This window comes from Filobasidium floriforme (assembly GCF_021052385.1).
Source record: "Filobasidium floriforme strain CBS 6241 chromosome Unknown HD553scaffold_1, whole genome shotgun sequence".
NCBI classification, from domain to species: Eukaryota; Fungi; Basidiomycota; class Tremellomycetes; order Filobasidiales; family Filobasidiaceae; genus Filobasidium; species Filobasidium floriforme.
Window position 1 is genome coordinate 736,880 of NW_025763622.1, and position 27,602 is coordinate 764,481.

Here is a 27,602-nt window from a genome sequence, read left to right on the forward strand (position 1 = left end):
AAGGGTCATGGAACATGTATGGAAATCCTCCTGAAACACACAAGAAATGCTACATGCAAAAGGAACACATCTAGTGCAAATCGTTCCTGGACATCGTGGGCGCGTCGTAAAAATGCGAATCGACGGAACAGGATCAATGTCATCGTTAAAAAGCGTCTCCCCTCCAACCCCCTCTAAGGTGTCGTCGGGTAGTCCTTTACTCGACTTTTTCCTTGGAGACGGGTTCTAGATAAATACAACGTTGGATTTGTTAAAGTATGCTGATTATGAAAGTTTGAATATTTGTTCTTCTCACCTCGAAGGAGAGAGACGTATTTCAGCACCTCGTCTATCAGAAGAACAGGCGCCGAGATCCACAGTACCGCCTTCCATTCCTGCCAGTTCAACGGGGTGATTTGAAACAAGGACTGCGACGGGTCAAGGGCCAAAGGTCAGCTTCCCAGGTCTTCAAAGTCTTCACATAACGTCTTGGCCTGTTGTGACTCACGCTAAGGAAAGGGACGTAGAGAATGCAGAAGTGGAGAGCCATGGAGAGCGCGATCGACGCGACGAGGTACGGGTTGGACCAAAGAGGCAGAACCAAGAGGGATTCGTTCTCGCTCAGCGAGTTGCAGGCGTTGAGCATCTCGACGACTGCCAAAAGGCGATCGGGTCAGCATCGCCCCAAGAAATAGGTTCAGCACGTCATACTCACCGACAAGGATGGACAATGACATCGTGGTTGCCGTCTTCGAGTCGACGTTGGAGAACATCTGACAGCCAATCTCAGGGAACTTCGATGAACATTGATGGAAGTTGGTCTGATACCACACGAGGTTCCGTTAGCGGGACTACACCTTTTCCTACCGTAGCACACCTATCGAGAGACGCTGCGACTCACGAGCTGATGCCAAGTGATTTGAGGTCCACCTTCGTAAAACATGAACCACCAAGCGTAACCAAACACGGTCGCCACACCGACGTAGATTCCGATGACCATGTATCGGAAGAACAACCAAGGTCCGACCAGGGCTTCCCTTCCGTTTCGGGGAGGCGTCTTCATGATCATGTGGTCGGGAGGGTTGAAACCGAGCGCGGTGGCAGGAAGACCGCTAAGTAAACAGGCACGTTCCAGTTTCAGTATTCCGAGACAACATTCCAGCAAATAGGACCTGGTGCTCACTCGGTGACCAAGTTGACCCAAAGCAACTGCACGGGGATCAAGGCCTCGGGCATACCCAGCAAGACGGTCAAGAAGATCGAGACGACCTCTCCAATGTTCGACGAGATCAAGTACCGGATAAATTGCTTCGTGTTGTTGTAAATCGCTCGACCTTCTTCGACGGCCTTTTCGATCGTAGCAAAGTTGTCGGTGGCCAGAACCATATCGGCAGCGAGCTTGGCGACGTCTGTCCCGGAGCCCATGGCGATCCCGATATCGGCCTTTTTCAGTGCGGGAGCGTCATTCACTCCGTCTCCTGTCATGGCGACGACCATGCCGAGCCCTTGTAAGAGATCGACGAGCTGGCTCTTGTGATTGGGTTCGGTCCGGCTGAACAGGCTCGCCCGTTGAACAGCGAGAACCTTTTGATGATGTGAAAGATCGTCTAGTTCCCTCCCCGTATACGACTTGCCCGTCAAATCCTCGTTGGGTCCGAAGATCCCAATCTCCCTACAAATCGTCTCGGCGGTATTCTTGTTGTCCCCTGTAATAACGATCGTCCTGATTCCCGCGGCCTTGCACTTGGCAATGGCCGACCTGACTTCCGGACGAGGAGGATCGAGCATCCCCACGAGCCCTACGAACGTCATGTTCTGCTCGAAACCAACATAATCCGCCGAGCTCTCGGTCTTGTAATGATCCACGTTCGGGTCCGCCTCGTCCACAAACGCAAACGCCAGCGTCCTCAACCCACGTCGACCGTATTCCAACTGGGTCTGGGCCAACCGTTCTCGGAGCTGGTCCGACATGGGCAGGATCCCGTGGGGCGTATGAACCGAGGTACATCGCTCAATGACCGTCTCTGGCGCTCCCTTGACGAAGAGTACCGTCTGCCCAGCCCGCTTGACGAGCACCGACATGGACTTTCGATCCCTCGAAAACTCGAAAGTGAGCAGACGTTCGATCTGGTTCTCGTAATAGGTGTTGACAGCGTTGACTCGGCCGGAAGGATGCATAGCCCCGAGGGTGGAGTTGAAGGCTTCGTCGTTCGTAGCGAGCTTTTCCACGAGCACCTTGAGCGCAGCCTCGGTCGGTTCCCCGAGGTTGGTATACACCCTGCTCTCGTCGTTGTAAGCCACCTTGGCGTCGTTACAGATGGAACAAATCTCAACCAATCGATCGACCGGAGCCGTCCTCATCATGTGTTTCTCGGCGTGATGACCGTCGGGCGAGGTGACGGTCCCGTTCGGCGCAAATGTCGAGCCAGAGACGAGATATTCACGGAGAGGCGAGGAGGATTCGTCGACCGTCAAGAATCTGGCGACCGACATCTGGTTGGTCGTCAACGTTCCCGTCTTGTCCGAACAGATGACGTTGGTGCATCCGAGAGTCTCTACGCTAGGCAAGTTCCTGACGATGGCTCCCCGCTTGGCCATCTTTTTCGTACCCAACGCCAGACAGGCGGTGATGACGGCAGCGAGACCTTCCGGGATGGCGGCGACAGCGAGCGCGACGGCAATCTTCAAGTAATAGACGGCCCCTTTGATCCAGCCGTGATGAGCCGGATCGTTGAAATGCCGAATGTTGACCAGCCAGACGAGGATACAGATGACGCTGATGACCTTGGCGAGCGAGTCGCCGAAATCGTCGAGCTTCTTCTTCAAGGGGGTCTTTTCCACGACCTGGGAAGCGATGGAATCGTGAATGGCTCCGATGGCGGTGAGCGGACCGGTCAAGACGACGAGCGCGTGAGCGGCCCCGTTGACAACCGTGGTACCGGAGAACAACATGTTGGTCATATCCTGCCTGACAGCCTTTTCATCCTTGACCTTGCCGACGACCTTGCTGACACTCGCAGATTCTCCAGTGAGGATCGCCTGATCCACGCGGAACGAGCTGCTGGAAAAGCTCAAGACTCGACAGTCGGCAGGGACCTTGTCGCCGACATGAACCGAGACGATGTCGCCGGGAACGAGCTCCGAGGCGTGAATCTTGTAAGAACGACCTGATCGGATGACGGTGGCTTCATCGGGGGAGTATTCCTTGAGAGCCTGTGGAAGCGAGATGAATAGGGGTCAATATCGATCACTCGTCGCAGCGAGTAATCATGCGCGCGTGTTCGTCTTTTGATGACAGAGGACTCACGTCGATGGCCTTTTCCGCGTTCGATTCTTGTACGACTCCGACGGCGGCGTTGGCGATGAGGATCAAGAAGATGACGAGCGGTTCGACAAATGCCGTGGCCCAGCTCCCACCCGACTCGCCGCTATCCTCGAAACAGGCGAGCACGAACGAGACGACTGCGGAACCGAGGAGGATGAGGACGAGCTGATCTTGGAATTGAGCGAGGATCAGGGAGAACAGCGACGAGGACGGTTCTTCCGGGAGAACTGCATCGTACGAGAACAAGCGGGTTGAGTTTACGACTGACACGATGTATGACGGATACAGTTAGACTCACCGTTCTTGCCGTAGAGCTTTGCATTCTCCCTCGCACGGTATTCGTCCAGGCCGCTCTCTTCGCTCACGCCATAGTGAGCGAGCGCGTCCTGGACGGTATACGTCCAAGCGTTGGACAACATTCCGGGGCCGGCTTCTTAGACGATAACTAGTGTGCGGGTCGAGTTGCGATCGTTACTACGGTCAAGATCGATGATGATATTGACTTGCGACAATTTTGTTTGAATGGGGTTCGGCACACAAAGGGCAGCTGAACGGCGACGTGGAGGTCGCGCAGGGAGTGTGATGAGCGTGAGATTAGGTAATCACACTTGATTGTTTGACCATAGACTCCCCGTTGAACCAGTTTAGGAATCACATTTTGCATCCGACGAACGAGATTTCTCTTTCGGATCAACCTCCGAGCGAGCGAGAGCGAGCGAGCAAACCGGATCAGCTGGATTCGAGTGACATTCGATGGGTCGTCGGGTTGATTTGATCCTGCCAATCTAAATTGCTTGCAGTAATAGTATAACACCAGCTTTGCTAATCTCGAGGTTAACATCTCTCTCCAATCTGGAAACCGTGCTCGGAAGACCAGCCTCGAAAAGAGCTCGACAAGCACCCCCCGCTCGACCCTCACCCGAAAGTCGACCGACTTCTAGCTCTTTCACCTCTTTCGAGCAACTGCATCAGAAATGTGTGGTATCGCAGGAATCTTGTTGCACGACCCGGTAGCTACCGAGGGGACTTTGGCTGGGACGGAGATGTAAGCTCTCTAGCCATCTGGACTGAGAGGTCCAGACCGGGCAGCTTACTAACCAAAGCATGCCGTTTTGCCTACCTTCCGCACCACCGCTCCTCTATCGTAATGGTCATGCCAAAACCCCTCAACTTCCTCATTTTATCATCACCATCAATACTGCCGCCAAATGCTGTTGATCTGCCAGCGTCGAAGCCCTGTCCCTCCTGCAACACAGAGGCCAAGACGCCGCCGGTGTCGTCACGTGCGGATCCGGCGGTCGGTTTTACCAAGTGAAATCTAACGGGATGGTCAGGGACGTCTTTGATACCAAAGCTGTCGCTGGTTTGAAGGGGTGGATGGGAGTCGGGCATGGTGAGTCGCTGCGACCATCCGAGCCTGTGAGGCAATGGGATGAGACGGCTGATGCGCGACATCATTCTGGTAATGGTTCAGTGAGGTACCCTACGGCGGGGTCGTCGGCGCATTCGGAAGCACAGCCGTTCTACGTCAACAGTCCTTACGGGATCGTCTTTGCCCACGTGAGTCTCGCCTTTTTACGTCAATATCACAAGCCGGTACTGATCACGAAGCGACATCCCTCACCACCCGCCAGAACGGAAACCTGATCAACACCTCGGAGCTCCGTCAATTCTTGGATGCCGATGCGCACAGGCACATCAACACGGATTCGGACTCGGAGATGTTCTTGAACATTCTCGCCAACAACCTGCAACAGACTGGCAAGTTCCGGTGAGCACCGACATCCTGGACGGGTTGCTAAGAGCAAACGGGTGGCTGACCGTGCTGGGCATGGTAGAATCAACGAAGAGGACGTGTTTACTGCCATCGGAGACCTGATGGAGACCTGCAAAGGAGCCTATGCCTGTCTGGGCATGCTCGCTGGTTTCGGTCTCATCGGGTTCAGAGACCCCAACGGGATCCGACCTTTGGGCGTGGCCACCCGACCTTCGGCCACGAAACCCTCGGGCAAGGACTACCTCTTGGCTTCGGAATCGGTCGTCGCCGACGCTCTCGGATTCTCCGACTGGCAAGACGTTCAACCCGGTGAAGCCATCATCATCACGCGGACCGGGTTCAGCAAGCGGACCGTGGCCAAGCCGGCCACTTTCTCCCCCGACATCTTCGAGTACGTCTACTTTGCTCGACCCGACAGCACGATGGATGGGATCAGCGTGTACCGTAGCCGAATGGCCATGGGGGACGCTTTGGCCAAAGAGGCCCGTAAAGTCCTCACTGCCAAGGGGCTCGAAATCGACGTCGTCATCCCCGTACCCGATACCTCTCGTGTGGCCGCCCTCCAGTTGGCGCAGAACATGGGGATCCCGTACAGAGAGGGTTTCATCAAGAACAGGTACATCGGGAGGACGTTCATCATGCCCGGACAGGCGGTCAGGAGGAAGAATGTGCGGAGAAAGTTGAACGCGATGCCGCTCGAATTTGCGGGCAAGAACGTCATGCTCGTCGACGGTGAGTGTTGAGTCGCGAAATCGCCTTTTATCAAGCAAAAGGAGCTGATGGCGTTGTTATACGAATTCCTGTTCGGCAGACTCGATCGTCCGAGGTACGACGTCCCAAGAGATCGTCCAGATGGCCAAGGACGTCGGCGCCAAGTCGGTCGTCTTTGCCTCGTGCGCCCCTCCTATCCGTCACTGCAACGTCTACGGTATCGACATGCCCTCCCGTCACGAACTTGTCGCTCACGACCGTGACGAGGACGAGATCGCTCGCGTGATCGGCGCCGACCTGGTCATCTACCAGACTCTGGACGACCTGGTGGAATCGTGTCGACAGTTCAACCCCAAGATTCCCCAGTTCGACTGTTCGGTCTTTACCGGAGAGTACGTTACGGGCGGGATCAACGATGCGTACTTGGACAATGTGGAAAAGCTGAGGAACGACAAGGCCAAGGCGAAGAAGGGGTCGACGTGGCAGGCCGAGGCCGAGCAGGAGAACTTTGGATGCAGTGGACCGATGAGTGAGTAGCGGTCGCCCGTGTAGTCTCAACAATCGAAGCGAAACTGATCGTCGGTGGACGACCTTTGTAGACGGCGCCGACGCGATCATGGGACTGGCCAACCATTCTCCCAAGCTCGGGCCGATCAACGATTACTTGCCGGCAAACGACGAGGTCGGGCTGCACAACTCGCGGTTCGACGCCTAGGCGTGGGCAATCATAGCTTGCAGGAGGAAGAGGGGAAAGAGGAGGAGAGGACGCTGCGATACTGCGACGCACCATAGGATGGGACTGCTTTGAGGGGAAAGGTATTCAGGGTCGAACTTTATACAAACACAAATCACAAAATCGCCTGCTTGGCACGGCAAGACCCCGCGGTAGCATCTTGCCGTTTCTTCATCGCCTGCATACACAGGCAACGTTCGGTTGTATGATTTACGATTGATGATATAGATACATGATCTCTTGGTCGTCTAAGGGAAAGAGACATATTCGACTGCTGAGCTACCGAATTGCTGATCAGGGCTTCGTCGGAGCATTTCGCAAGATCGATTGAGAATTCAAGATTTCCAACCGATCCTGCCGGCGCCGCGAGCGTGTGAGCCTGACATTTATCTCGCGAGAGTGTGTTTATCTGCCTCGGGGTTGACCGACCGGTTGCCGGTTGTGAAGGATCGATCGAGTTAGCCGGAGAGCGCGGGGGGGGAGGCGGGGGGAGGGGACATTCATAAAAGGGGGAAGAGAACTCTCGACTCGTACTTTGATCGACATCCGACCCAATCATATACCATATACCACACTTTCTCTGGTCATACCAATAATATACAAACCTGCAGACCTCGACAATAACAAAATTGTCTTGACCAGTGCCGAAACGCGAACAAGTCTTCCATCAGCTCAGCTCGTATACCAAACACCCAAGATGTCGCTCCCCAACTCTGGTAACCCGTCTCCTGTAAGCATTCCCCCATCCACATTAAGTTCTGTTTACTCTGAAAGCTGACATTCGATGGGCACCCGTGTCAGATGGAGACGATGGCCAAGGAACGAGTCAACATCCCGTTCGACATCCGCAAGATGGGCGTCATCCTGCACGGCTCTGAAGAGTCGCTCGCCCTCAAAGAACGGTTCATGCTCGAAATGTCTCGTGACCCGGTCATGCAGCTCAGAGACGTGCACGACCTGAGCAAAGACGAATTGAGGGAGAGGACAATGGAGAAGATCGCCGAGATGAGGCATTATGTCAAGACCGAGGATAGCAAGACGTTTGCTAGGCGTTGTCAGGTGAGGCGTTGTCCGTGCGGGGCCATTGGCTGGCAATGGGAATGATGCAGCTGACTCCGGTTGGTACTCGTGCATAGACGGTTGGCTTGTCAGATGCAGGCTTTCAGACCAGGTTTGGAGTGTCAACCGGTCTGTTCCTGGGTGCGATTAGGAACGGTTCGACCAAGGAGCAGTGGGGTGAGCAGCCCGTTCCCTACACTTGATTTCGATTCGCAAATTCTAACGTCTTGTGCCTCCAGACTACTGGGTGAACAAGGGTGTGCTTCAGATGCCTGAGCGAATCATCGGTTGTTTCGGAATGACCGAACTCGAGCATGGATCGAACGTCGCCGGACTGTTGACCACGGCCACCCTCGACAAGAAGACGGACGAGTTCATCATCCACACCCCAAACCTGGGAGCGACCAAATGGTGGATCGGTGGTGCCGCTCAATCAGCGACGCACTGCTCCGTCTTTGCCCAGCTCATGGTGGACGGAAAGCGGTACGGTACCAAGACGTTTATCGTACCCATCCGGGATCCCAAGACGTTCAAGACGTTGCCTGGCATCTTGATCGGGGACATTGGCAGAAAGATGGGTCGGGACGGTGTCGATAACGGCTACCTCCAGTTCTCTTACGTCCGTGTGCCTCGAGACTACATGATGATGAAGTACACCCAGGTCTCCAAGTCAGGAGAGGTCACGGATACCGCCGCACCTCAGATGGCGTACGGGGCTCTGATCTCGGGCCGTGTGGGCATGGTCACCGATTCCGCCGTCATTGCCAAGAAGGGCCTCACCATCGCCATTCGATATGGTATCGTTCGTCGTCAATTCAGCGCAGGGAGCGACGACATCGAGACCCAGATCCTCGATTATCCGATTCACCAACGGCGACTCATGCCCCTCATGGCCCAGGCGATCGCCATCGGATTCGCGAGCATGACCTTGCAGAAAAAGTACGAAGACGTCATGGAATCCCGATCGCACCTCGGTCCCTCGCAACTCGACCCGGCCAACCATGCGGCAGAGATCAAGGAGCTGCACGTCATGGCAGCCGGTCTCAAGGCGTTTAGCACGTGGGCGTGTCTAGACATGCTGGAAAAGTCTCGACAGACCTGTGGAGGACACGGATATTCGGCCTACTCGACGTTCCCTCAATTGATCTCCGACTTTGCCGTCCAATGTACCTGGGAAGGAGATAATACCGTCCTCATGCTTCAATCCGGTCGAGCGCTCGTCTCTTACCTAGAAGACGTCAAGAAAGGCAAAAACGTACCGGATGGCGTGGCCTACCTCAAGACCGCTTCATCGTCGTCTGGAAGCAAGTCGGATGGATCCCTCAGCTTGAAGGACATCGAACGAGGGTTCGAAAAGGTCACGAGCGGGGCTGTGGAGGATGCGTACGCCGAGTACAGCTCGTTCTTGAAGAAGGGACAGAACAAGGAAAAGGCCTTGGAGAGCTGTTCGAATTTGCGATTTGTCGCGGCTCGTCTGCATTCAATCACTTGGGTGGGTTCATGGCTGCTGGAACCATTTTACATTCCGCAAGAACCTCCACTCACTGTCCGATCGCTTCATTCCCTCTGTCACAGCTATTCAAGAACTTTGTCACGGCACTCAACAAGACACCTGCCGGTCCCGAGCGCAAAGTCTTGGAGCAAGTATGCCGCTTGTACGGATTGTGGCAAGTCGAGCTCGAGGCCGCCCAGTTCTTGAGCTCGGGGTACTTTGGAAAGGAACACCTCGCCAAGATCCAGACCGAGGTGAGTGTCGGAAAGTGGTGCTCGACCTTGAAGAATCTAGACCGCTAATCGAGCGTTTCGTGGTGAAACAGATCAACGACCTATGTCTGGCCATGCGAAAATGCGCCATCCCATTGACCGACGCGTTCTTCAATACCGACTTCATCCTCAACAGTCCTCTGGGTCGATACGTGAGTTGACTGATCATGGAGTCTCCTGATTCTCGCTACCGTTCTAAGCTCATCTCCTCCACTCGATTTACAGGACGGAGACGTGTACAATGCCTACTTTGATACCGTACGACGAGCGAACCCAGCTGGACCCCACCCATACTTCGACCGGGTGATCAAGCCCTTGTTGGAAGCGCCGCCTGTGAACCTCAAAGGAAAGCTGTAGCCGTAGATTATGGAGAAGCGGGTAACCTGTACAAAGTAGAATCACAGGTCGATCATCAGGACAGACATCGTTGTATACCGAAATGTGAGCAATTCACACAGTGCCATGCGCAGAATTCATACAGTGCAATACGCAGAGTGTAGCGAGTCAGTCGAATGGATCGCGCCGCACTCGTGGTCCCGGCTGGCAAAGCGCCTGGCGCCTGCCAAACCGCCATCATTCTTGTCGCAATCTAGGGAAACGATACTGTCGTCGACATCGCACGATTTCATCGACTCCCAAGGCCAGCGTAGAGGACGTTGCGATCTCTTCGACCGAATCGGAGGGCGCGCAGCGAAACTTTTGCAGGAACTTCCATTCTCCTCTGGCACCTTACATCCGGGTTCCTCCCCCATTGAGCGGCTCCAGCTGGTACCCCGGCTGAAACAGGCATTCAAATCCCTTCAAGACGTCCTTGCCCCTCATTGGGGACCAGAAGGATTCTTCCATCTGGCCATCGACGAATACAGTGCATTGGGTCGTAACTTCCATTGTTCGATGATTGTCATATCATTTGCGTAGGCCACGTACATACATATCTTACAACTCTTGTTCTGTTTACAGCGTTGGATTCGAAACACTTCGGTTCATATACACTAGCGGTCTCGCTTATCTGTTCGCTACTAGTATCTGCTTTCGTCTCGGTCATAGCTGCACTTGTTTACTGATGGAGGATAGACACGGGCTCTTTCGCCTTCTCCTTAGCCTTCCGTTCAGTATCCTTGTGAACTATCATCCGGCCACCGTCATTCCGATCAGCACCGCTATCGAGGTCATGATCGGATTACGATATCTATTGAGCTTACTCTTCTGAAGCTGCTTCTTCCAGCCGAAACAGGTCGAACAGTGATCGGAAGAGTGTTTCTTGCATTGGATGGACCCATCCTTGGCATTCTTGGTGTACGCGGGTACCTGCAAAGGACGTCGTTCGATAGGGTCCAACTGTGCGATGATCAACAGAATGAGAATATTCTTGGTGAGTTGTCGCTTGGTAAAGAACAGGAACCGATCTTGAGCTCACACCGAAGAAGGAATCATTTTCTGCATCGTTGGAATGTGGACGTTAGCGATGGCGACCTGGAACTGTAGAGTCTCCATACGTACCTTCCCTCGCGTCAAAGGCACACGCGTCGCAGACTTCTTTTCCGTGCTCGCAGAAGATGGCATCGTTGATATCCAAGGAGGAGGTGGAACTTTGAGAAATATCAAGTTTGACGTTAGCGATAGGGTAATGCCCGCGTCTCAGAGACGAGGGCCGCAGCGACTTACTCGGCAGGAGAGATACTGAGTCCGGCAGAAGACATCGTTAAGGTTTCAGATAGTCGATGGGTCGTAGAGTGATAGTCGGAGGCTGTAACTGGTACTGTGGTCGGTCGACCTCAAGAGGACTTCCTAGTTGCAGAAAGGTAGCATAAGAAGGAATGTGGGACTGTCCAAGTGTATCGGGGACGGCCTGGTATATAAGTACGCCTGGGCCAGCGACAGCACACGACCGTTCGTCAAGTGATCAGATGCCATCCGGCCATCCGGAGCTTTGCGCTTGTGGTCAGGCATACCGGCCTCCGTCTTGCAATGGTCGTCTGCCGGCGATCTCACAATGAAATGACATTTGGGTCACGAGCCGATGCGTTTCCAAGGAGGCAAAACGCCAGATGGTCAGGTGCAATGTCGCATAGCGCGCGGAGTCAAAGCCTGAGATCAGGTTGATGTTGCGCTTTTTCGTTGCCGATTATGTATAACGATTTCCTGATAGAACGACAGCAGTGAGAGACAAAGACCTGGTAGGTCAACTCGTGATTCTTTTCATAACGATGCGTGATCTGAACAAATTAAAGCATCGCTCGCTATGGGTCAGGTTTGATATGAACGCCCTCGAGTTTCAAGTCAGGTGCCCAGAATTCGCGTCGATTACGTTATTCTCGTTCAGCCTGACACTTTTCTTTTACAAAGATGCTCGAGCCCTCCGACCTTGTCTTTTTGCCAGGAGATGACGACTGAGTGACATGAGTTGCATGAGTTGCATAGTCGAATGAGGAGTTCGAAATAGACACTTCCGGCACGATCAGACGCACAGAACGTCGAGACTGAGAGAATCTACCTAGCTCGAGAGAAAACGCCCGACCGAAAGACCTGCAAACATGTCTACGACCGTCGCAAAGATCAGCGCCATCCAGGATGAGATGGCCAAGACCCAAAAGAACAAGGCCACGTCGTACCATTTGGGTCAACTGAAAGGTCCGCATACCATTGCCTCTACTGGATAGGCGCTCTCTTGCTGATCGCTTTGACCGGCAATTCACAGCGAAGCTCGCCAAGCTCCGAAGAGAGCTGATCGAGCCCAAGTCGAGCGGGGGTGGACCCGGTATCGGTTTCGATGTCGCCAAGACCGGTGTGGCGAGTGTCGGTTTCGTTGGGTTCCCTTCAGTGGGAAAGAGTACTTTGATGTGAGCACGGTCTACCGACTTCCAACTCCTCAATCAAAGCATATCAGCTGACCGCTGGCTACGTAATGATTACAGGTCCAAGTTGACGTGCGTCGCAATCAGGCTGTCCTACTGCAGTATGCCCCGCTGATCAGCCCTTTTTTTGCGAACCGATCTTTCACCGCCTCTGAACAGTGGAACAGAGAGTGAAGCTGCAGCATACGAGTTCACAACGCTGACGACCGTACCAGGAAGTCTGAAGATGAACGGAGCTGCCATTCAGATTCTCGATCTTCGTGAGTATCTTACAGTGACAAGGGTTTGACACACCGGAACTCTTAACCAACCTTTTCCATTCACAGCCGGAATTATCGAGGGAGCCAAGGACGGAAAAGGTCGAGGTCGACAGGTCATTGCCGGTGAGTATAGCATAACATAATTGCGAAACATGATTCGGCTGCCAGGACCACCGCTCACTCGCGATGCTATGCCTTATTCAGTCGCAAGGACGTGTAACTTGATCTTCATCGTGCTCGACGTCTTGAAGCCCCTGAACGATCTGAAGGTCTTGACAAACGAATTGGAGGGTGTCGGGATCAGGTTGAACAAGAAACCTCCCAACATCACCATCAAGCAGCGAGAACGAGGAGGGGTGAGCCTTCTCCGCCCACCACCGATCGTTATGCGAGTCGCTGACAGTCTCCTACTGGATCTGTAGCTTTCGGTCACCCACACCGTACCTCTTACCAATATCGATCAGGACGAGATCCGAGCCGTCTGTTCGGAATACCGATTAAACAGCGCTACCATCTCCATCCACGAGCCCGATTGCACGATTGACCAGGTCTTGGACGTACTGGAAGGAAACCGTGTCTACATTCCTGCTGTCTTCGTCTTGAACAAGATTGATGCCATCTCTATCGAGGGTGAGTACGGCCTGCAGCGCGCCTCGATCGGAAACGCAAAGCCCAAAGCTAACGAATGCGGTTGCGGGTACTAGAGCTCGACCTCTTGTATAAGATTCCTCACTCGGTACCTATCAGTTCGAAGCAATGGTTGAACATTGATGAGCTGTTGGAGGTCATGTGGGACAAGCTGGCCTTGGTCCGAGTGTAAGCTATCTTTCCGCACCTCTTTGCACCGCCCGAGCTCACGCAGCCCATCGCCAACTCTATCCTGTCGGAATCTCCAGCTACACGAAGCCCAAGGGCAAAGCACCGGACTACACCGAGCCGGTCGTCTTGCGAACAGGGAAATCGACAGTCGGACACTTTGCCGAGTAAGCCGATCCTGCTTCGAAAGGAATCGACCACATGTTTACACGTAATTCTCGCCCTCGTACGCAGTGCTATCCACTCGACTATCAGGGAAGACTTCAAGCATGCTCAAGTCTGGGGAGTGAGTCGATCGCGGAGTTGTCGTGACGAACTGAATCCGCTCGTGTGCTGATCATCTACACCAAATACCAGACTTCCGTACGTCATCCTGGGCAGAAAGTGGGTCTGGACCATGTGCTGGAAGACGAGGATGTAGTCACGTTCTTCAGGCGATAGAGAGGATGGCCTACTTGTATATCAACTGTATCAAACGCATACTATTAATCACAGAAGACCATCCGCGGATTGGGGGGAAACGAGTGAAGCATAGAATAAATATCGACTGACACGTCATAGAAATACGAACGCTTAAATCGCACGGGAAGGGTTTTACGCGGCTAGGAAGAAGCGCGAGATCTGCGCTAGTCTTCCTCCCCCGGTTGGCCAAAAGTCCACGCTCTGTGGTCCCGGGCATTGTCCGTCATCCTGGGACCATGAAACACAGCTCTCATCAGAGGTCATCAGCTTTTCTTTGGTTGCGAGGATACTACCGTCTTGTATACTTGGGCACCATGTATTGCACATTTGAGTGTCCCCGTCTTCACTGCCGAGATTTCGGTGAAGCGTATTTTTTGCACGGCGGGAAGAGGCAGCGGATCCTACCGGTGAATGCGGTGGAGGGTAGGCCGAGCTGGAGATGCGTCGACTGCATAGCCTCATGACTACAAGTGTAATTGCGCAGTTGCGATCAATATCGAAAAATTGTCATACAGTTATCACGAACGACAAAATAATTTGGCTACAGTGAGACCTGGATTGCGCTTCGTTTGACGAAGGCGACGGTGTACGGTCGCGAGGGCGGTCAGAAGCGCACCCCTCGTCTTTTCGCGTACCTTGTGAGTTAGGCGGAACGAAGTGTTCTTTGCATGACAAGAGAGTTCTGAGCGGAGAGTTACCTGAAACGCACGCTCTTGAACGAGCACTCGTTTGCCATGTCCCTGCCCGAGGTCTCGGTCCGAGCGCACCGACCGTTGAATATCCAACAGGATCGATGAGATGAGGATGACCCGATGCGGTTTGACCATGGAAGCACGGCTGCGACGACCGATGAAGGCGGTTTGAGGCGTATTCAGGAGTTCCACATCGGTACATTCGTGCTGGTCCTCGAACCCGGGAGGAATTTTCGTATTCGCTCGCCACGTTGCAAGAAAGAGAAAACCTCCTTCCCGCCATGCGCGCAACTCACGATCGTTTGTTTCCGTGAGACCTCCCGGTTCGGCGCAGGGATTTCGTCCGCAAGAATCGGAAGAGAGAAGGGATCTCTCGATCTCCCGGGCCCATGCTCTGGGAGCGATCCATGCGCAAAAATGTGTAGTACCCGACTGGAGTTCCCGAGGGGGATGGGAGGCCTGGAGGAGAGTTTCTCCACACGAACTGCATGCATGCAAGGCATGGCAATACACGCTGCACTGCTAGAAACTAGCGTTTGCTGCGAGCGATCAAGAGTCGTGGTGTACAGACGCAGATCGTTTGAGCCTAGCTTCTAGCTTGATCCACATCCTGTTTTCGCATGGCAGAGGTCAGAAGACTCATAGATCATAGATATCGTAGCATAGTCTCGGCGGAGCACTTTAGAAGCAGCAGAAGCGGCGCAATCAAAGAATGATCGCCTAAAAGCTAGAAAGCGTGTGGTAGTAGTAGTGGGCACCCCCTCAGCCAAACACGTCCGTTAATTACGGTCTCGCCCTTCAACGCGCCGAGGTCTCTTCGCTCTTCTTTCGTCATTTTGGTCAAACTATCCCATTCAAAAGAGATTAAAGAGACGACTCGACATTCAATAGATCAACCGACATTCCTTGCAATCACGAATACACCATAGCCTCAAATTGGCCCTTCCTGTCGTCCATCATCATCTGCCGGACCTCTTTTACGCTGGATTCTGCTTCGGGAACCTCTCGGTTACTTTGGAAGGGAGAGAGAAAAGCAAGCCGAAGGGGAAAGAGAAAAGTTTAGCAACGATCACCGTTCGGTCGTTGCAAACTAGGATCAGGTGACGACTACGAACGTTTCGACCTCTGCCTGGACCGAGTCTCCGGTTTCGGAGTCCAGGTCTTTCGGCACGACCGCCAAACTTCGACAGGGGACGTCTTCGAGTCGATTAGAGCCTCTTAATCAGACCTAGAGCCGGCTTTCGACCATCTCGAAGCGTTCGCCAGCCGAGTTCAAAGCAACAGGCGATCGGACGGATCTGTCGTGAACTCGACATCTTCCACATGTTCAACGGTGCCAGTTTCGGTTATCCCAACGACTTTCGACCTGAACAAGAGGTCTCTAGGAAAGACGTCGTGCACCAAGATATTTCGGACATCTCGCTAGACATCTCAGAATTTGCGAAACACCTCGAAGCCAAGAACGGACACGGTGGAAGCGGACAAGACGACGAAGGTGCACGGGGAGGATTGTTTGATTTCGGTTTCAACGGAGACATCTTGTCTCCGCCCTCACCTGCAACGTGAGTGTCGAGGCTCTCGACATAGGCTGGTGTGCCTAGTGTGAAGCGCATGATGAGCAATGATTGATCCGTCTATGCTCCTTCGCTCTCTCACAGCATCGCAAGCACGACAGATATCTCGGGGGGCGATTACCTGCCCCCTGACTCCTCTCAACGTTCCTCTGCCTCGAACAACGACGTCAATCCTGGAGCCAACCAGATCCATCGAGCCCGTAGTGTCTCGCAACCTACTACCTTTGCTCAACGCAAGAGTAATCTTTCCCTTTCTATCCCCCAACTTCCTGTACAACAGGAATTCCAGCACCAGACTCAGCATCAGTGGGTCCCGTCCTTCGATGCGAGCACGTACCGCGTCAATGCCATGACGGGCTTCACCCCCGCTTTTCCGGACAGTCCGGCGGCGGGGATGATGAACCAGGACTATTTCAGCATGCCGCTGAACGACGGGAACGATGTGATGATGTCTTCTGACCAGGATCAGACCATCAACGCCAATCACCTCGCTTCCAAGTCGATGATGGATGTGCGGTACGGATACAGGTTACCCGCTTCGCAGCCTTCTTCACCGGTCAGAAGTGGGTATCCCCCGGGCCAGGCACCGTATGCTGGCCATCACCAGGCTCAGGGGAGACCAAGAGGGTTCACGACGAGCGATGTGCAAGGACACGCTTTCTTTGCGAATATGGGGCATTGGAGGACTCAGGACGATCATGGAAATGGGTACTTGCAGAACTTGCAGCAGCAGAATTTCCAGCAACAGCAGCAGCAGCAGCAGCAGCAGCAACAACAACAACAACAACATCAGACCCCTCAACCGCAGCAACTCCAGGCCTCCCAGGCCCAGCAACATCATACCCCTCAGCCCCAACAGCAGCAGCAGCAGCCGCAGCCGCAGCAACAGCAACAGCAACAGCCACCCCCATCGCCGTTTAATTACAGTCCTATTGAGCCTACCGGATACGGCATTCCGCAGCCCGCCTCAGTTGTCGGCACTCCGCAATCCGTCCAAATTGTCAATATGCCAGGATTGCAGAGCGGCACACATTCACCTTTTCCAGGGATCATGCCCGTCTCTACCGCCCAGCAGTCACCAATCAGTCCGGGACCGTCTTTGATGCAACAGCAGACGTCGTTGCAGGAAGCCGTCGCGCAGATGAAGGACGCCCACCAGAACGGCAACAATCCCATCAATGTTCACGCCAATCCGCAGAATCTGAATCTGCATTTCAATCAGCCAACTCCTATCAACTACCGAATGACGACTGAGCCAGTGTTGCGTAACCCGGTACCTCACCTCGAGAACCAAGCAATGTCCTACAACCTCGGTGGGCAGGAAATGCAGATGGAACCTCAATCCATGCCAGTACAAGCGCCGCAAGTTCCCTTCACCCCATCCGCTCCTCCTTCCGTGTCGGGGATGAGCAACTCGATGATGGAAGAATCGGGAATGGACGCTCAGACGCGCAGCCTCATCTTAGAGAGTCGGAGATCGTCGACCTCGGCCGCTCCTCAGAACATGACGGGGATGAATACGCCTGCACCAGCTCCGATTTCTGGGTTCGCGAAGACTAACAATGGGACAAGGACACCTGATATCACCAAGCAAGTCCAGGAGAAATTGACCTTCCTCGACAAGTAAGTTCTCCCGGTTCGAGAAATTTCATAAAAAATTTCAAAATAGGAGGTTTAGCTGACTCGTCCTTTTGGTTGCCAGTCTCGCCAATTCGGTAGCTCAAGCGAGGCAGGAGATCCTCCTCGGTCACGCGAACGCGGCGGATGAATACATTACCGATGTCGGCAACGCAATCATCGAGAAGGCCCTCTCACCCGAGAATATTGGAAACCCGACTCCCTCCCTCAATCTCCAGCTGCCAGGTTTAGGAAGCATCGTGCAAGCGCAACAGGCTCCTCAGCTTGCGCCCTCGCCGGCGACATCACTGGCAATGACGCCCATCCATCCTGGATCAACGCCCAACCCTCCTAGCTCGGACCCTCCGGCGCAACCCGTTCTAGCACCGCCCTTCGAATTGAAACGATCGCGCAGCGTCAAACGTTCCGCACCAGAGTCTCCGCTATTGGCCAATGCGCAAGCTATGAACAAGCATATCAAGCTGGACGATCTTGGTCCTAGCGAAGTAGCTTCTGCCCCAGTCAGCGCGGGACCGGGAACGCCAGTCCCTGGACAGATGGTTCATTCTCATTCCTTCCCTGACGGCCATCTGAACGCAATGAACAATCAGAATATCGGGATGAGTAACACTGCTCAGAACTCTAGCAACGCGGCTACCGCCACAAGCAACGCTATGCTCGCGGTGCAGACTGGCAGCCGACCGCCGACCGTACCCTCGCCTCTAGGGCATCCCGCCATGCAGATGAACGTAGACCCTCCTTTTGCGCATGCTCAAATGAGTACCTTCTCTACACCTCGTATGGAGACGGTTCCACCGAACTGGGAGTTCCAGCCTGATATGGCCGCGAACGAGATGATTTTATCTGCGCAGATGGCTGCATTCGGTCAAGCGTCGGGATTCAGCCAACCACAGCAGACTACGCCATCCCGTCGAGGATCGATTGTTGACGGCCGGCTCATCTCTAATCGACCCAGCCTATCCGTCTTGGGCCATGGTACCGAGGGTCAGACAACAAGTACACCCGTCGTTCCTACCTTGGCTAGTGCCGGGCACTTTAGCATGTCGGGGACGCTAGCGATGAGTACTGCAGGCGGTAGCTCTCAGCAGCAGGGCAACACCGATACTTCGCAATCGACAGGTATCGGTGGTCGGAGTGGCAATATTCAGGCTAGTTTTCCGAGTGGAGACGGGGCCGACAGTGATAGCGACTCAGACGACGACGGTCCACCTCGAAACCTCAAGCGAAGACGAAGCTCCGAGCACGTGACGTCGATCCCGGGGACATTGACCCAGCCTCCAGATTTGATTTCCCCCGAGATGCGAGCGCAATTGGACATCATCTTGTTCAAGTTCCTCAACCGTGTTTGCTCTGATCGTGAGTGTGGACTCGTAGATCATCGTAATGAACGCTGTTGACAGAATCTGCTATAAAGTGGATTTCCACGACGCCAAGGGAGAATTGCTACATCAGGCCTTGATGCCAAAGAAGATGGCAAAGCTGGACGAATCGCCGGACTTTCGCCCCTTCAAGTTTCGCATTCAAGCCTTCACCAATGCATTCGCTGAGGAGGTGAGGCCAAGTTTTGACTGCCGTAACCGTATAACGAATCTGATTAGTGCGCCCAATGATAGCTCCAAAGATTGGGAGTTCTGGAAGAGACCCTGTCCGCCAAGAAGATCAAGTCATATCTGTGGAACCAGAAATTGATTTCCAGATTCAATGAGGACGGGAAGAAGTCGAAAAGCAAAGGAAATCACATCTGGAACGTCGACGCCAAGAAAATGCCGGATGGCTCCTGGATATTCCGCGAATTCAAGAGGAAAATTGCGCCAACACCGTCGACACACGCCTATATCGGTATGACCTACAGCTGGACGCCGCGAGTCTGGGATCCTCAGGCATCGACTGCGGATCTCAATGTCACATTTAGCTCCTTACCCGGTACATTACCATCATGGCTATCATGGCGGGATAACGTATTGAGCGGTACCCCTTCCGAAGGGGCGACTTCTGCTCACATCACTGCCCTGGCGACAGTGAGTTCAGATATGAAGCAATGTAGAACAAGGATGCAACTGACGTAGGCTTGGTTTAGTTTGCTGATTCTACGGGCATAGATCACCAGCTCGCGCTGTCGTTTCCGATTCATATCGCTCGTCCTGGCGAAGAGTAAGTCGGCAGGTTCTCCCGTCGGTAGAGATCTCCGCCAAGCTCACTTTTGAAGCAGTTCCGCAGAGTCTTTGACAGCTCAGAGTTATGTTACTGCGCAACAACCTTTGCCAGTGACAGAAGCTCAACTTCCGCAACAGCCGTTCCTGAAGTGAGTGGTACTGACCGTTCGCGTGGCTACCAGAAGGATTCAACAAATTAACAAACGAATCATTGGACCACAGTCCTTCACAGTTTCCCCCTGGTTGGCCAATTCAGGAATTGCCAGTGGCCGAGTCCGAGATGTTCCTCTCGACATCACCGCGGCATGTCAACAGTCTCTTACAGCCGGTGCCGCCGCAGTCTTACGCTACCTTCAATCCTATGAGTATGCCCCAGGTCCCCATGCCAAATCACTTTCACCCAGGACCACCATCACAACAACACTAAAGTTAGACAAAAGTAGACGCCGAGTCGCGCAAAAGCCAACGTTGTACATGTTTTACGTCCGGACAAGGGACTATACCCACCAGCTGCCGATTTGTCTTGCGGGTCGTCAAAGCAGACACATGATCGCATCTACGCATATCAAATCAGCATGTTTGCCACTGTACAAAGCCCACAAGCGACATACCGTTTGCCGGGCGGAGGACCAGAATCGCACGAGGAGCTGTGTCACGCACTGTCTGAAATGGTATCAGCGCGCAAAGGCTTCGCGCAAGCGCGGGCAAAGTTGCCCGATAGTTGCCCGCTATCGGGCAAACTCGATGATGCGATTGCGCCAGGTGATGTGACTATAAAGATGTACTCGGAAATCGCCAGTAGAATAGTAGATATCGGGACACTACTAGCGAGCTCATCGGATAAGATTTCTGTCCTAATTCCCCTTAAAAAATAATCCCGCGCACCTTGCCCCTTTCACGGCCAATAATATGTCATCCCACCAAGATAAAGATCAACATCAACAGGAAGCCCTAGAACAGGCGGAAGCCGAATTCTGGAATACCGCCAACAACAAACTCATCCGGTACGGGGGGAAATGGACGCACAAAATCATTGTTGAAGCCGAAGGCACTGTGATGAAGGTGCGTTGGACAGATTCCGAATGGACAACCCGTCTGATACTTCGCTCGCACAGGACATCCGTGGCAACCGTATTCTCGACTGGACCTCGGGCCAGATGAGTTCTCTATTGGGACACGCCCATCCTGAGATTGTCGCCGTCGTCGAGCAATACGTCAAGCAGCTCGATCACGTCTTCTCCGGCATGGTCACTCAGCCCGTGATTGACCTCTGTGACAAGCTGACTGCATTGCTTCCACGTGGTCTCGACCGATGTATGTTCTTGAGCACGGGATCGGAGACCAACGAATGCGCCTTCAAGCTCGCGAAGATGTACACTGGTGGATTCGAAGTGGTTTCCTTTGCGGCTAGCTATCGTAAGCTGTACTGAATCCCGAAGCCCCCGGACACCTTGACAGTTCAGCGCTAACGATGCACTTCTCGACGCAGATGGTATGACCGCTGGAGCCGGAGCCGCTACCTTCTCGGTCGGGCGCAAGGGTTACGGGCCCCAGATGGCAGGCAACCTGGTACTTCCCGTTCCGTACGCTTACAGGAGCCCTTTTCGTTTCCCTGACGGATCATATGACTGGAAGTCAGAGCTTGACTACGGTTGGGATCTCATCGATCGTGAGTATAATATAATGACATTATTCGGCGCATCCGCTTCCGCTGAGGTGGTCTTGGTCGCGATGAAACAGGACAGTCGGTCGGCGCGCTAGCTTGTTGCGTCGTAGAGCCCATTTTGTCTACTGGTGGGATTATCGAGCTACCGGAAGGCTACCTCAAAGAGCTGAAGAGGCACTGCGAGAAGCGAGGCATGCTCCTCATCATCGACGAGGCTCAAACGGGAATGGGAAGAACAGGAGGTGAGCATGTGACGGACTTCGCCTCTTCTCAAACGCTCTTTTTGACTCGAACACGCTTCACAGATATGTTTGCCTTCGAACGCGATGGGGTTGCGCCCGACATCCTCACTTTATCCAAGACTCTTGGAGCTGGTTTACCCTTGGGGGCAACTGTCTGTACCCAGCGGATCGAGGAGGTCTGTCGAGAGAGGGGGTTTTTCTACTACACAACCCACCTCAACGACCCGCTCGTCTGCGCGGTTGGCGCCAAGGTCTGTGACATCGCCGTCGAGACGGATCTACCTGGCCAAGCGGCACACAAAGGAAAGATCCTGAAAGATGGACTTTTGCAGGTAAGCCGTCTTGCTGCTCAAAAGAGCCCCGCAGCAGGTGTTGATGCAAACCGTTTGCAGTTACAAACCAAGTACCCTTGCATCGGCGATGTTCGAGGTCGGGGCTTGCTCCTCGGAATCGAAATCGTGCTCGACGAAGCCAAGACTCCAGGAGATCAGCTCGGATCGGAAATCTCTGCGAGATGCCTTGAGACTGGACTGAGTTGTAACGTCGTTCAGCTTCCCGGTATGGGCGGCACTTTCCGCCTCGCGCCTCCCGTTACCATCAGTGAGGAGGAGATACGAGAAGGCTTGGAGATCATGGACGCTGCTTTTGCAGACTGTCTCGCAAAGCAGGAGCATCAGGGCGGCGTCGTTGGAGGGGCTTGATGGTCGCCACCACCCAAATTATGTGATCCCGCTATTCGTAGCAGCCCCGCACACGCCCAACTCGCTGTCAACCGCGATCATGTATATCGATGTCTCTAGATTTGTAAACGAACCAGCCATGAGGTATCCACTCGAGTGGTACTAGACGTGAACTGTACCACACAGCAATAGTACCGTTTTGGGCATTCTGCATAACGACATCCGACCTGTCCACTCGAATCATGCACAAGTCATGCAAGTCACGTGTCATCTCCCACTTGTCGGCTTCGCCCGATCGACCTCCCTATCACATTCGAGATCAGCTTCGAGATCATCGTCAAGGTTGTCTATCGCTGTCGCCTTCGTGACAATCTTGAGGATATAGCCTTTATACTCACAGAATGGCTGGTCCAGACCGGCAAGTCTAAGGACGATCGACGATGCACTCTGAATACTGATGAGCTCTCGACACTGCCAGGACAGCGTTGAGCGTAAGGCCACACAGATCCAGGCTTCAACGGCCATGCGATGCTTGTCGTAAGGCGAAGCAGGCTTGCGTGGTACCCGTTCAAGAGAATCCGTGCATACGGTGCACGGATCGGAACTCTTTGTGCACGTTCCGTCTACCATCTTCCAACCGGCATCGCAGGTGTGTACGCAATGTGGGGGTATCGAATGGGACCGATGAGAACGGTCGGATAGAGCACGTCCGCAACAATTCGCAAATACCGGAAGTGCCGGGAACCCACGTCTCACGAGGATCATCTGTATTCGCTGTGCACCAACGATCCCATGATGCAGACTCAGACGTGAGTAGGTAGACGACGTGTCACGATGAAGTCCTTCTTTTTGTTGATCTTCTGCTCCACGAACCAGTCAGGCGCTGAGCATGCAGCCTCTGCGTGTCCCGCGCGTATGGAAAGCCGGATATCTCACCAGTATCACCACGTCGGATCTTCTGCACTATCCCAGATTCATCTGGCGGCGAGTGATAGCGGATCGCAACTACAACAAATCTCGTTGGATTCCTCGAAACCTGTATTCTTCGCTTGGACACCAGAGTTCTTTGCAAAGTCACCAACAGTAAGGGGTGTTTCTACGTTTCAGAACATCAACAATATGTTGGAGGCGCGAGAGACCGGTCTTGCTCAAAAGCTGTACGAGATGTACGTCGAGTCAGTATCGTCTGTGGGTTTCGCTTGCAGACGTGCTGATCGTGCCGTCTTCCTGGTTCAACTGATAGCTACCTAGAGAGGACCTGTCCGACCATTCAAATCGTGAATAGCGCCCAGCTTGTACAAGCGACCGAAGTCACTCAGAAAGACGACGAGCAGCAACCGTTTGTCATCCTTAGTGGCATCCTCGCCCATTCTCTGGGCTACACGCGACGTCATCGAGACCTTCATACCTCCATCTGGGTCGCCATACAAGATCTGCTCGATGTGGAATATCGACGACCGACGATCAGTACATTGCAGCTGGCATTGCTCAATTTGACTTCGCGGCCGAGTCGCAATGTTGGCGGAAACGCTATCGAGATGGCTAGGGCAAGTGGTCTGATACATCCAGTTAGAGGGAAGGACTGGAGCTGATCGACACTCCTGGCACTCCGCTAGCTTATCGGTGCATCGCAATTGTTGGGATTACATATGGATAGCAGTGCATGGAATCTTCCTGAAGAAGAGCAGAAACTTAGGGATCGAATATGGTGGACAATAGTCATTGAGGATATCTTGTAAGCGATGTCATGCGGCGGCTAAGCTTCCAGAAGCTGAACACCGGCACTTGATACCCAAAGTCGTGCCATATTATACGGTCGTTCCAGCCAGTGCGTATCTCAAGGACTTCTCTTCTTTCATACAGTCGATACTTGAACGCCCCTCATGATAGTCTGGCGTCATCTTCCTGGACGACGAAAGTTCCGAAATTTATGCCAACCGGATTCGAATCGCAATCGCTTGTGGACAGCCAGGATGCTTTCACTGCGACCTGCGGGATGGCGATGGTTGCTCGGCATATCTATGAAGATTTTTACGCTCCCAAACCTACCTATGACATCTCATGTTGCAACCGTCACCTTCGCCCAGCGGTAATTAGACGGATGGAGACTCTACAGGTCGAGCTGGACGAGGTCCATGACAGCTGGAACGCTCGTCTGCGGAGCTACGATCGACAGATAATACCTTGCTCGGGAACTGGACTTCGTGAGACTCTCTTGACTGATACAGAAGACTTCTGGTCAGCTGATTGCCTGCCTGCGATGTTTCATATCATGTAGGAGCATCCCAATTGGCGTATCTTGGCCTGCGTGTGAATTTATCTCAAATTCGATTAGACACCTATAGAGAAAATCTGCCAGCTTCCGTCGTAGAAGCGGCCACGTCTGCTTGTGAAGCGGTTGTACTTCTTCTGGAAACGATCACTGAGGAGGAGACCGAGATGTTTTGGCCACCATGTAAGTGCCCTCATCTCACACGATGTATTGGTCAGACGATAATGACCATCGCTACTGCAAAGATGCCCATTGTCATATCGTCAACGCAGCGGCTACCCTGCTGAGATGTGCCATGCATCTTCAAGACCGTTCCCCAGGAGATCCGATGGTCAGCGGCGTGCCTGATCACATCTCTCGACACTATAATCTTGCCTCGCGCTTGTCTGGGACGCTGCGTATCAAACTAAGTTATGGCTGGGAGGTCGCCGAGTCATCCGCCGCCAGGATCAACCGGTTGTACCGCGCCATTGAATCGGTCCTTCCGATCTTTCGCACACTCAAAATCGATCTCGGACAAACGAACGATGTTCCTGCGGATCTCACGCATGTCCATCAGCTCGGCGCTGCTAACCAAGCTGGTCACGCTGGATCGGTTGTCAACGATCATCTGGCACCGACTCCGGATTACGGTGCGACAATGGATGAAACCATACCTTGGCTTGAAGAATGGTTGAGCTGGTGGAATGCAGATGAGGACGCAATTGGCCTGGATTAAACGGAACACACGCGATCGAGGTAATTTCAGTAGGCGATGTTGCGCCTCTATGGCATCTCCGATCACGTTCAAGGTAATTGCCTCTCGCAATACCCGATTCACTTTAACGGCATGATCATGTTTATTTATGGATACAGTAGATCTGATGCTTTTCGTTGCTGGCCGCTATGACCCCATCGAATGGTCAATCTCGCTCTCAACAATGAGAATCCGCTTAAGAACCGCCAACACAGCTCGCAAAGCTTTCGTCCAGGATTCTTCCGCTTCTGTGCTTTGTATGACGCTCGTTCCGGGAACCGTCCCAACAATTCCTAATGATGACATGCCCATGTTCGCCGACAACTTGATCGGGTGCCCCGCGATCTTGTCCTTGGTGATGCTTCGAGACGACCAACCGAATTGTCAGAGAACGGTACTCAGACAAGATCACGATTATACTCACTCGAGCCCACCCGATGCCCAACCCTTCTTCTTCGACCTTCCATACGAGATCAATTGTCTCAAGCAGTCGAGCATGCCTATCAAAGCATAGTTGAACCTTCTATTCTGGAGGAGACGAGCTGCTGAAAGGTCGGTTGAGGCATATCTAGTGTAAAACCGTTCAGCTTCGCTTCGAAATCTGCCAACCGGAAGGATCACCCACAATTCATACACGTTCTTAGAGGGTGGCAATTCCTCGATACGCGAGAATGATCCCATAGGCACGACCTTATACCTGTGAATGCCATATCAGCACCGCACACCGATCAACCCAAAACTTAGCAGACTTACGTTTCGAATCTGAAGCCGACCTTTTCTGATATGCGGTGAAGACACAGCGCTACCAGTCCTAGCGCGGCATTGATCTCAACCCATTCCACCCAGGGTCTTCCTCCCAAACGTAACCCATTGATCGTGCCCACCGTCTGACTCGTGCCACTTGAAACGGCAGAAGCCCACTTGTCCCCTGCAGAGCTCGAATGAGGCGCGTTAGGTCGATGGGACGAGTGAGAGTCTCCGAGAGGAACATGTCCGATCTGGAAAACGTCGTTGTAGACGTTCGTGCTTTCCAGTTTGCGGAGAGTTTGGGATGCCAATAGGTGTAGAGTCGTCTCTGTCCGTAACTGTGATTCCAGCTCGGCGGCTCGCGCTTGCATGAGCTGGCGGTTTTGTAGGAACCTTGACGAACGAAGTTAGGTAAGTCGGGTGATCCGTGATCAGGCGGTCTTGGAAGACTCACTCTATTTCCTGCCGTTCTAGCGCCTCCTCCTCTTGCTGGACTTTCAGTAGTTCGGCATCCAACAACCTCTCTTCGTTCTCTTCTTCTTTGAGCTCTTGTATCAACCGCAACGCATCCTCCTCGAGCTGTTTGTTCTTCTTTCCCAGCTTTGCACAGACCTCAGCGTCCGACTCCACTACGCCATCGGGAGCGGCTTCTTTCTCGGCCTTTTTCGTAGCCTGCCATTCCCGCTCAAAGGATATGTAGGCGTCTCGTTCCTTCTGCACGTCTTCCAATTTGTCCTGCAGGATTCGTTGAAGGACCGAAGCGCAGCTAGAACATAGGGGATGATCTATGCCTGTCGAAGACGAGAGGGCGTACAGCAGTCGCTCGACGGTTTCTGTTGACGAAACGTTGACAGATGAAGCTACTGGAACTGCAAAACAATGGAAATATGTTGAGCTTCCATAGGCTGCCGGTATCTTCCGGGACAGAATCTCACTGTGATGCTCCGAGGTCCCTGGATTTGGACGAGGAGCACTTCCTACCTGGCTCTGGCTGAGCAGTATGAACGATTCTGCAGGACCGATTCGAGCTCTGGGCGAGCTATCCGTAGACTTTTGCGCCTGCAGGTAGGCTTCTTTGCTTTCACGAGGACCAGGGATCCGGTCAAAGTCACGCCGAGTCGAAGAGATGGAAGATGTGCTAGCTCTCGATGCGTCTGTGATAAAAGGCTTTTCGAGTCAGCTACCATGATGATGGTGATGCGAGATTAGCAGGTTTCGAGGCTTACCAAGGAGAGCTTGCTTCTGCCCCGAGGTTACCTTCTCTAGGGAAGCATCGAGTATGAGCGGCTGGAATGAAGAACGGTTAACGACCTGTCTGACCCAAATTACCCTTTCTAAACCAAGACTGACCTGATGACAGCGCTGACAAGTAAAGCCGTTTGACGACATTATTGCAATTCGTCATGAAATGCGGCCGGATCACGGCGTTCTCCGTGATGATGTACTGAACGTCCTGTTGTC

General features: G+C 53.4%; 10 protein-coding genes across 10 annotated transcripts; 6 read left to right on the top strand and 4 right to left on the bottom strand.

The window, feature by feature from the left end:
- Positions 1–5: 5 nt before the first annotated feature.
- On the bottom strand, positions 6–3,828 carry HD553DRAFT_302540 (uncharacterized protein). The gene is made up of 8 exons (XM_046178760.1): positions 3,603–3,828; positions 3,287–3,531; positions 1,163–3,192; positions 881–1,091; positions 695–800; positions 488–633; positions 296–407; positions 6–225 (listed from the first exon to the last, which is right to left on the bottom strand). Exons 1-8 carry the CDS (start codon positions 3,721–3,723, stop codon positions 197–199), a joined length of 3,000 nt encoding a protein of 999 aa, XP_046040122.1. The 5' UTR covers positions 3,724–3,828; the 3' UTR covers positions 6–196.
- A 208-nt stretch (positions 3,829–4,036) lies between these two features.
- On the top strand, positions 4,037–6,786 carry HD553DRAFT_302544 (putative amidophosphoribosyltransferase). The gene is made up of 7 exons (XM_046178761.1): positions 4,037–4,349; positions 4,531–4,697; positions 4,779–4,864; positions 4,939–5,075; positions 5,143–5,813; positions 5,893–6,321; positions 6,392–6,786. Exons 1-7 carry the CDS (start codon positions 4,279–4,281, stop codon positions 6,505–6,507), a joined length of 1,677 nt encoding a protein of 558 aa, XP_046040123.1. The 5' UTR covers positions 4,037–4,278; the 3' UTR covers positions 6,508–6,786.
- Positions 6,787–7,044: 258 nt separating this feature from the next.
- Positions 7,045–9,890, top strand: HD553DRAFT_290726 (acyl-coenzyme A oxidase I). Its single transcript, XM_046178351.1, has 7 exons — positions 7,045–7,255; positions 7,327–7,584; positions 7,662–7,761; positions 7,824–9,076; positions 9,160–9,330; positions 9,402–9,500; positions 9,574–9,890. The coding sequence occupies exons 1-7, from the start codon at positions 7,223–7,225 to the stop codon at positions 9,703–9,705; spliced, it is 2,046 nt and encodes a 681-aa protein (XP_046040124.1). The 5' UTR covers positions 7,045–7,222; the 3' UTR covers positions 9,706–9,890.
- A 346-nt stretch (positions 9,891–10,236) lies between these two features.
- On the bottom strand, positions 10,237–11,325 carry HD553DRAFT_302546 (uncharacterized protein). The gene is made up of 5 exons (XM_046178762.1): positions 11,014–11,325; positions 10,849–10,937; positions 10,766–10,785; positions 10,551–10,686; positions 10,237–10,473 (listed from the first exon to the last, which is right to left on the bottom strand). The coding sequence occupies exons 1-5, from the start codon at positions 11,046–11,048 to the stop codon at positions 10,406–10,408; spliced, it is 348 nt and encodes a 115-aa protein (XP_046040125.1). The 5' UTR covers positions 11,049–11,325; the 3' UTR covers positions 10,237–10,405.
- Positions 11,326–11,776: 451 nt separating this feature from the next.
- On the top strand, positions 11,777–13,659 carry HD553DRAFT_302548 (GTP-binding protein). The gene is made up of 9 exons (XM_046178763.1): positions 11,777–11,979; positions 12,047–12,188; positions 12,264–12,275; positions 12,363–12,463; positions 12,530–12,586; positions 12,668–12,819; positions 12,886–13,093; positions 13,168–13,279; positions 13,360–13,659. Exons 1-9 carry the CDS (start codon positions 11,883–11,885, stop codon positions 13,448–13,450), a joined length of 972 nt encoding a protein of 323 aa, XP_046040126.1. The 5' UTR covers positions 11,777–11,882; the 3' UTR covers positions 13,451–13,659.
- A 214-nt stretch (positions 13,660–13,873) lies between these two features.
- Positions 13,874–15,268, bottom strand: HD553DRAFT_321168 (uncharacterized protein; the record flags this gene model as incomplete). Its single annotated transcript, XM_046181216.1, has 6 exons — positions 13,874–14,205; positions 14,377–14,403; positions 14,451–14,578; positions 14,730–14,917; positions 15,001–15,043; positions 15,192–15,268. 6 exons carry the CDS (start codon positions 15,266–15,268, stop codon positions 13,874–13,876), a joined length of 795 nt encoding a protein of 264 aa, XP_046040127.1.
- A 125-nt stretch (positions 15,269–15,393) lies between these two features.
- Positions 15,394–20,436, top strand: HD553DRAFT_6766 (uncharacterized protein). The gene is made up of 8 exons (XM_046184411.1): positions 15,394–15,995; positions 16,092–17,630; positions 17,710–19,001; positions 19,060–19,196; positions 19,259–19,663; positions 19,723–19,796; positions 19,855–19,951; positions 20,021–20,436. The coding sequence occupies exons 1-7, from the start codon at positions 15,757–15,759 to the stop codon at positions 19,949–19,951; spliced, it is 3,783 nt and encodes a 1,260-aa protein (XP_046040128.1). The 5' UTR covers positions 15,394–15,756; the 3' UTR covers positions 20,021–20,436.
- Position 20,437: 1 nt separating this feature from the next.
- HD553DRAFT_6605 (pyridoxal phosphate-dependent transferase) lies at positions 20,438–22,646 on the top strand. Its single transcript, XM_046184393.1, has 6 exons — positions 20,438–20,860; positions 20,914–21,214; positions 21,288–21,467; positions 21,539–21,706; positions 21,770–22,038; positions 22,099–22,646. Exons 1-6 carry the CDS (start codon positions 20,708–20,710, stop codon positions 22,405–22,407), a joined length of 1,380 nt encoding a protein of 459 aa, XP_046040129.1. The 5' UTR covers positions 20,438–20,707; the 3' UTR covers positions 22,408–22,646.
- Positions 22,647–22,759: 113 nt separating this feature from the next.
- Positions 22,760–25,595, top strand: HD553DRAFT_6902 (uncharacterized protein). The gene is made up of 10 exons (XM_046184420.1): positions 22,760–22,804; positions 22,870–23,035; positions 23,089–23,199; positions 23,267–23,552; positions 23,630–23,933; positions 24,003–24,121; positions 24,185–24,214; positions 24,277–24,590; positions 24,665–24,841; positions 24,904–25,595. Exons 2-10 carry the CDS (start codon positions 22,915–22,917, stop codon positions 25,374–25,376), a joined length of 1,935 nt encoding a protein of 644 aa, XP_046040130.1. The 5' UTR covers positions 22,760–22,804; positions 22,870–22,914; the 3' UTR covers positions 25,377–25,595.
- Positions 25,542–27,530, bottom strand: HD553DRAFT_338181 (autophagy protein Apg6-domain-containing protein; the record flags this gene model as incomplete). Its single annotated transcript, XM_046182329.1, has 8 exons — positions 25,542–25,755; positions 25,819–25,962; positions 26,020–26,091; positions 26,148–26,534; positions 26,596–27,010; positions 27,077–27,295; positions 27,368–27,428; positions 27,492–27,530. The coding sequence occupies 8 exons, from the start codon at positions 27,528–27,530 to the stop codon at positions 25,542–25,544; spliced, it is 1,551 nt and encodes a 516-aa protein (XP_046040131.1).
- Between the last annotated feature and the right edge of the window lie 72 nt (positions 27,531–27,602).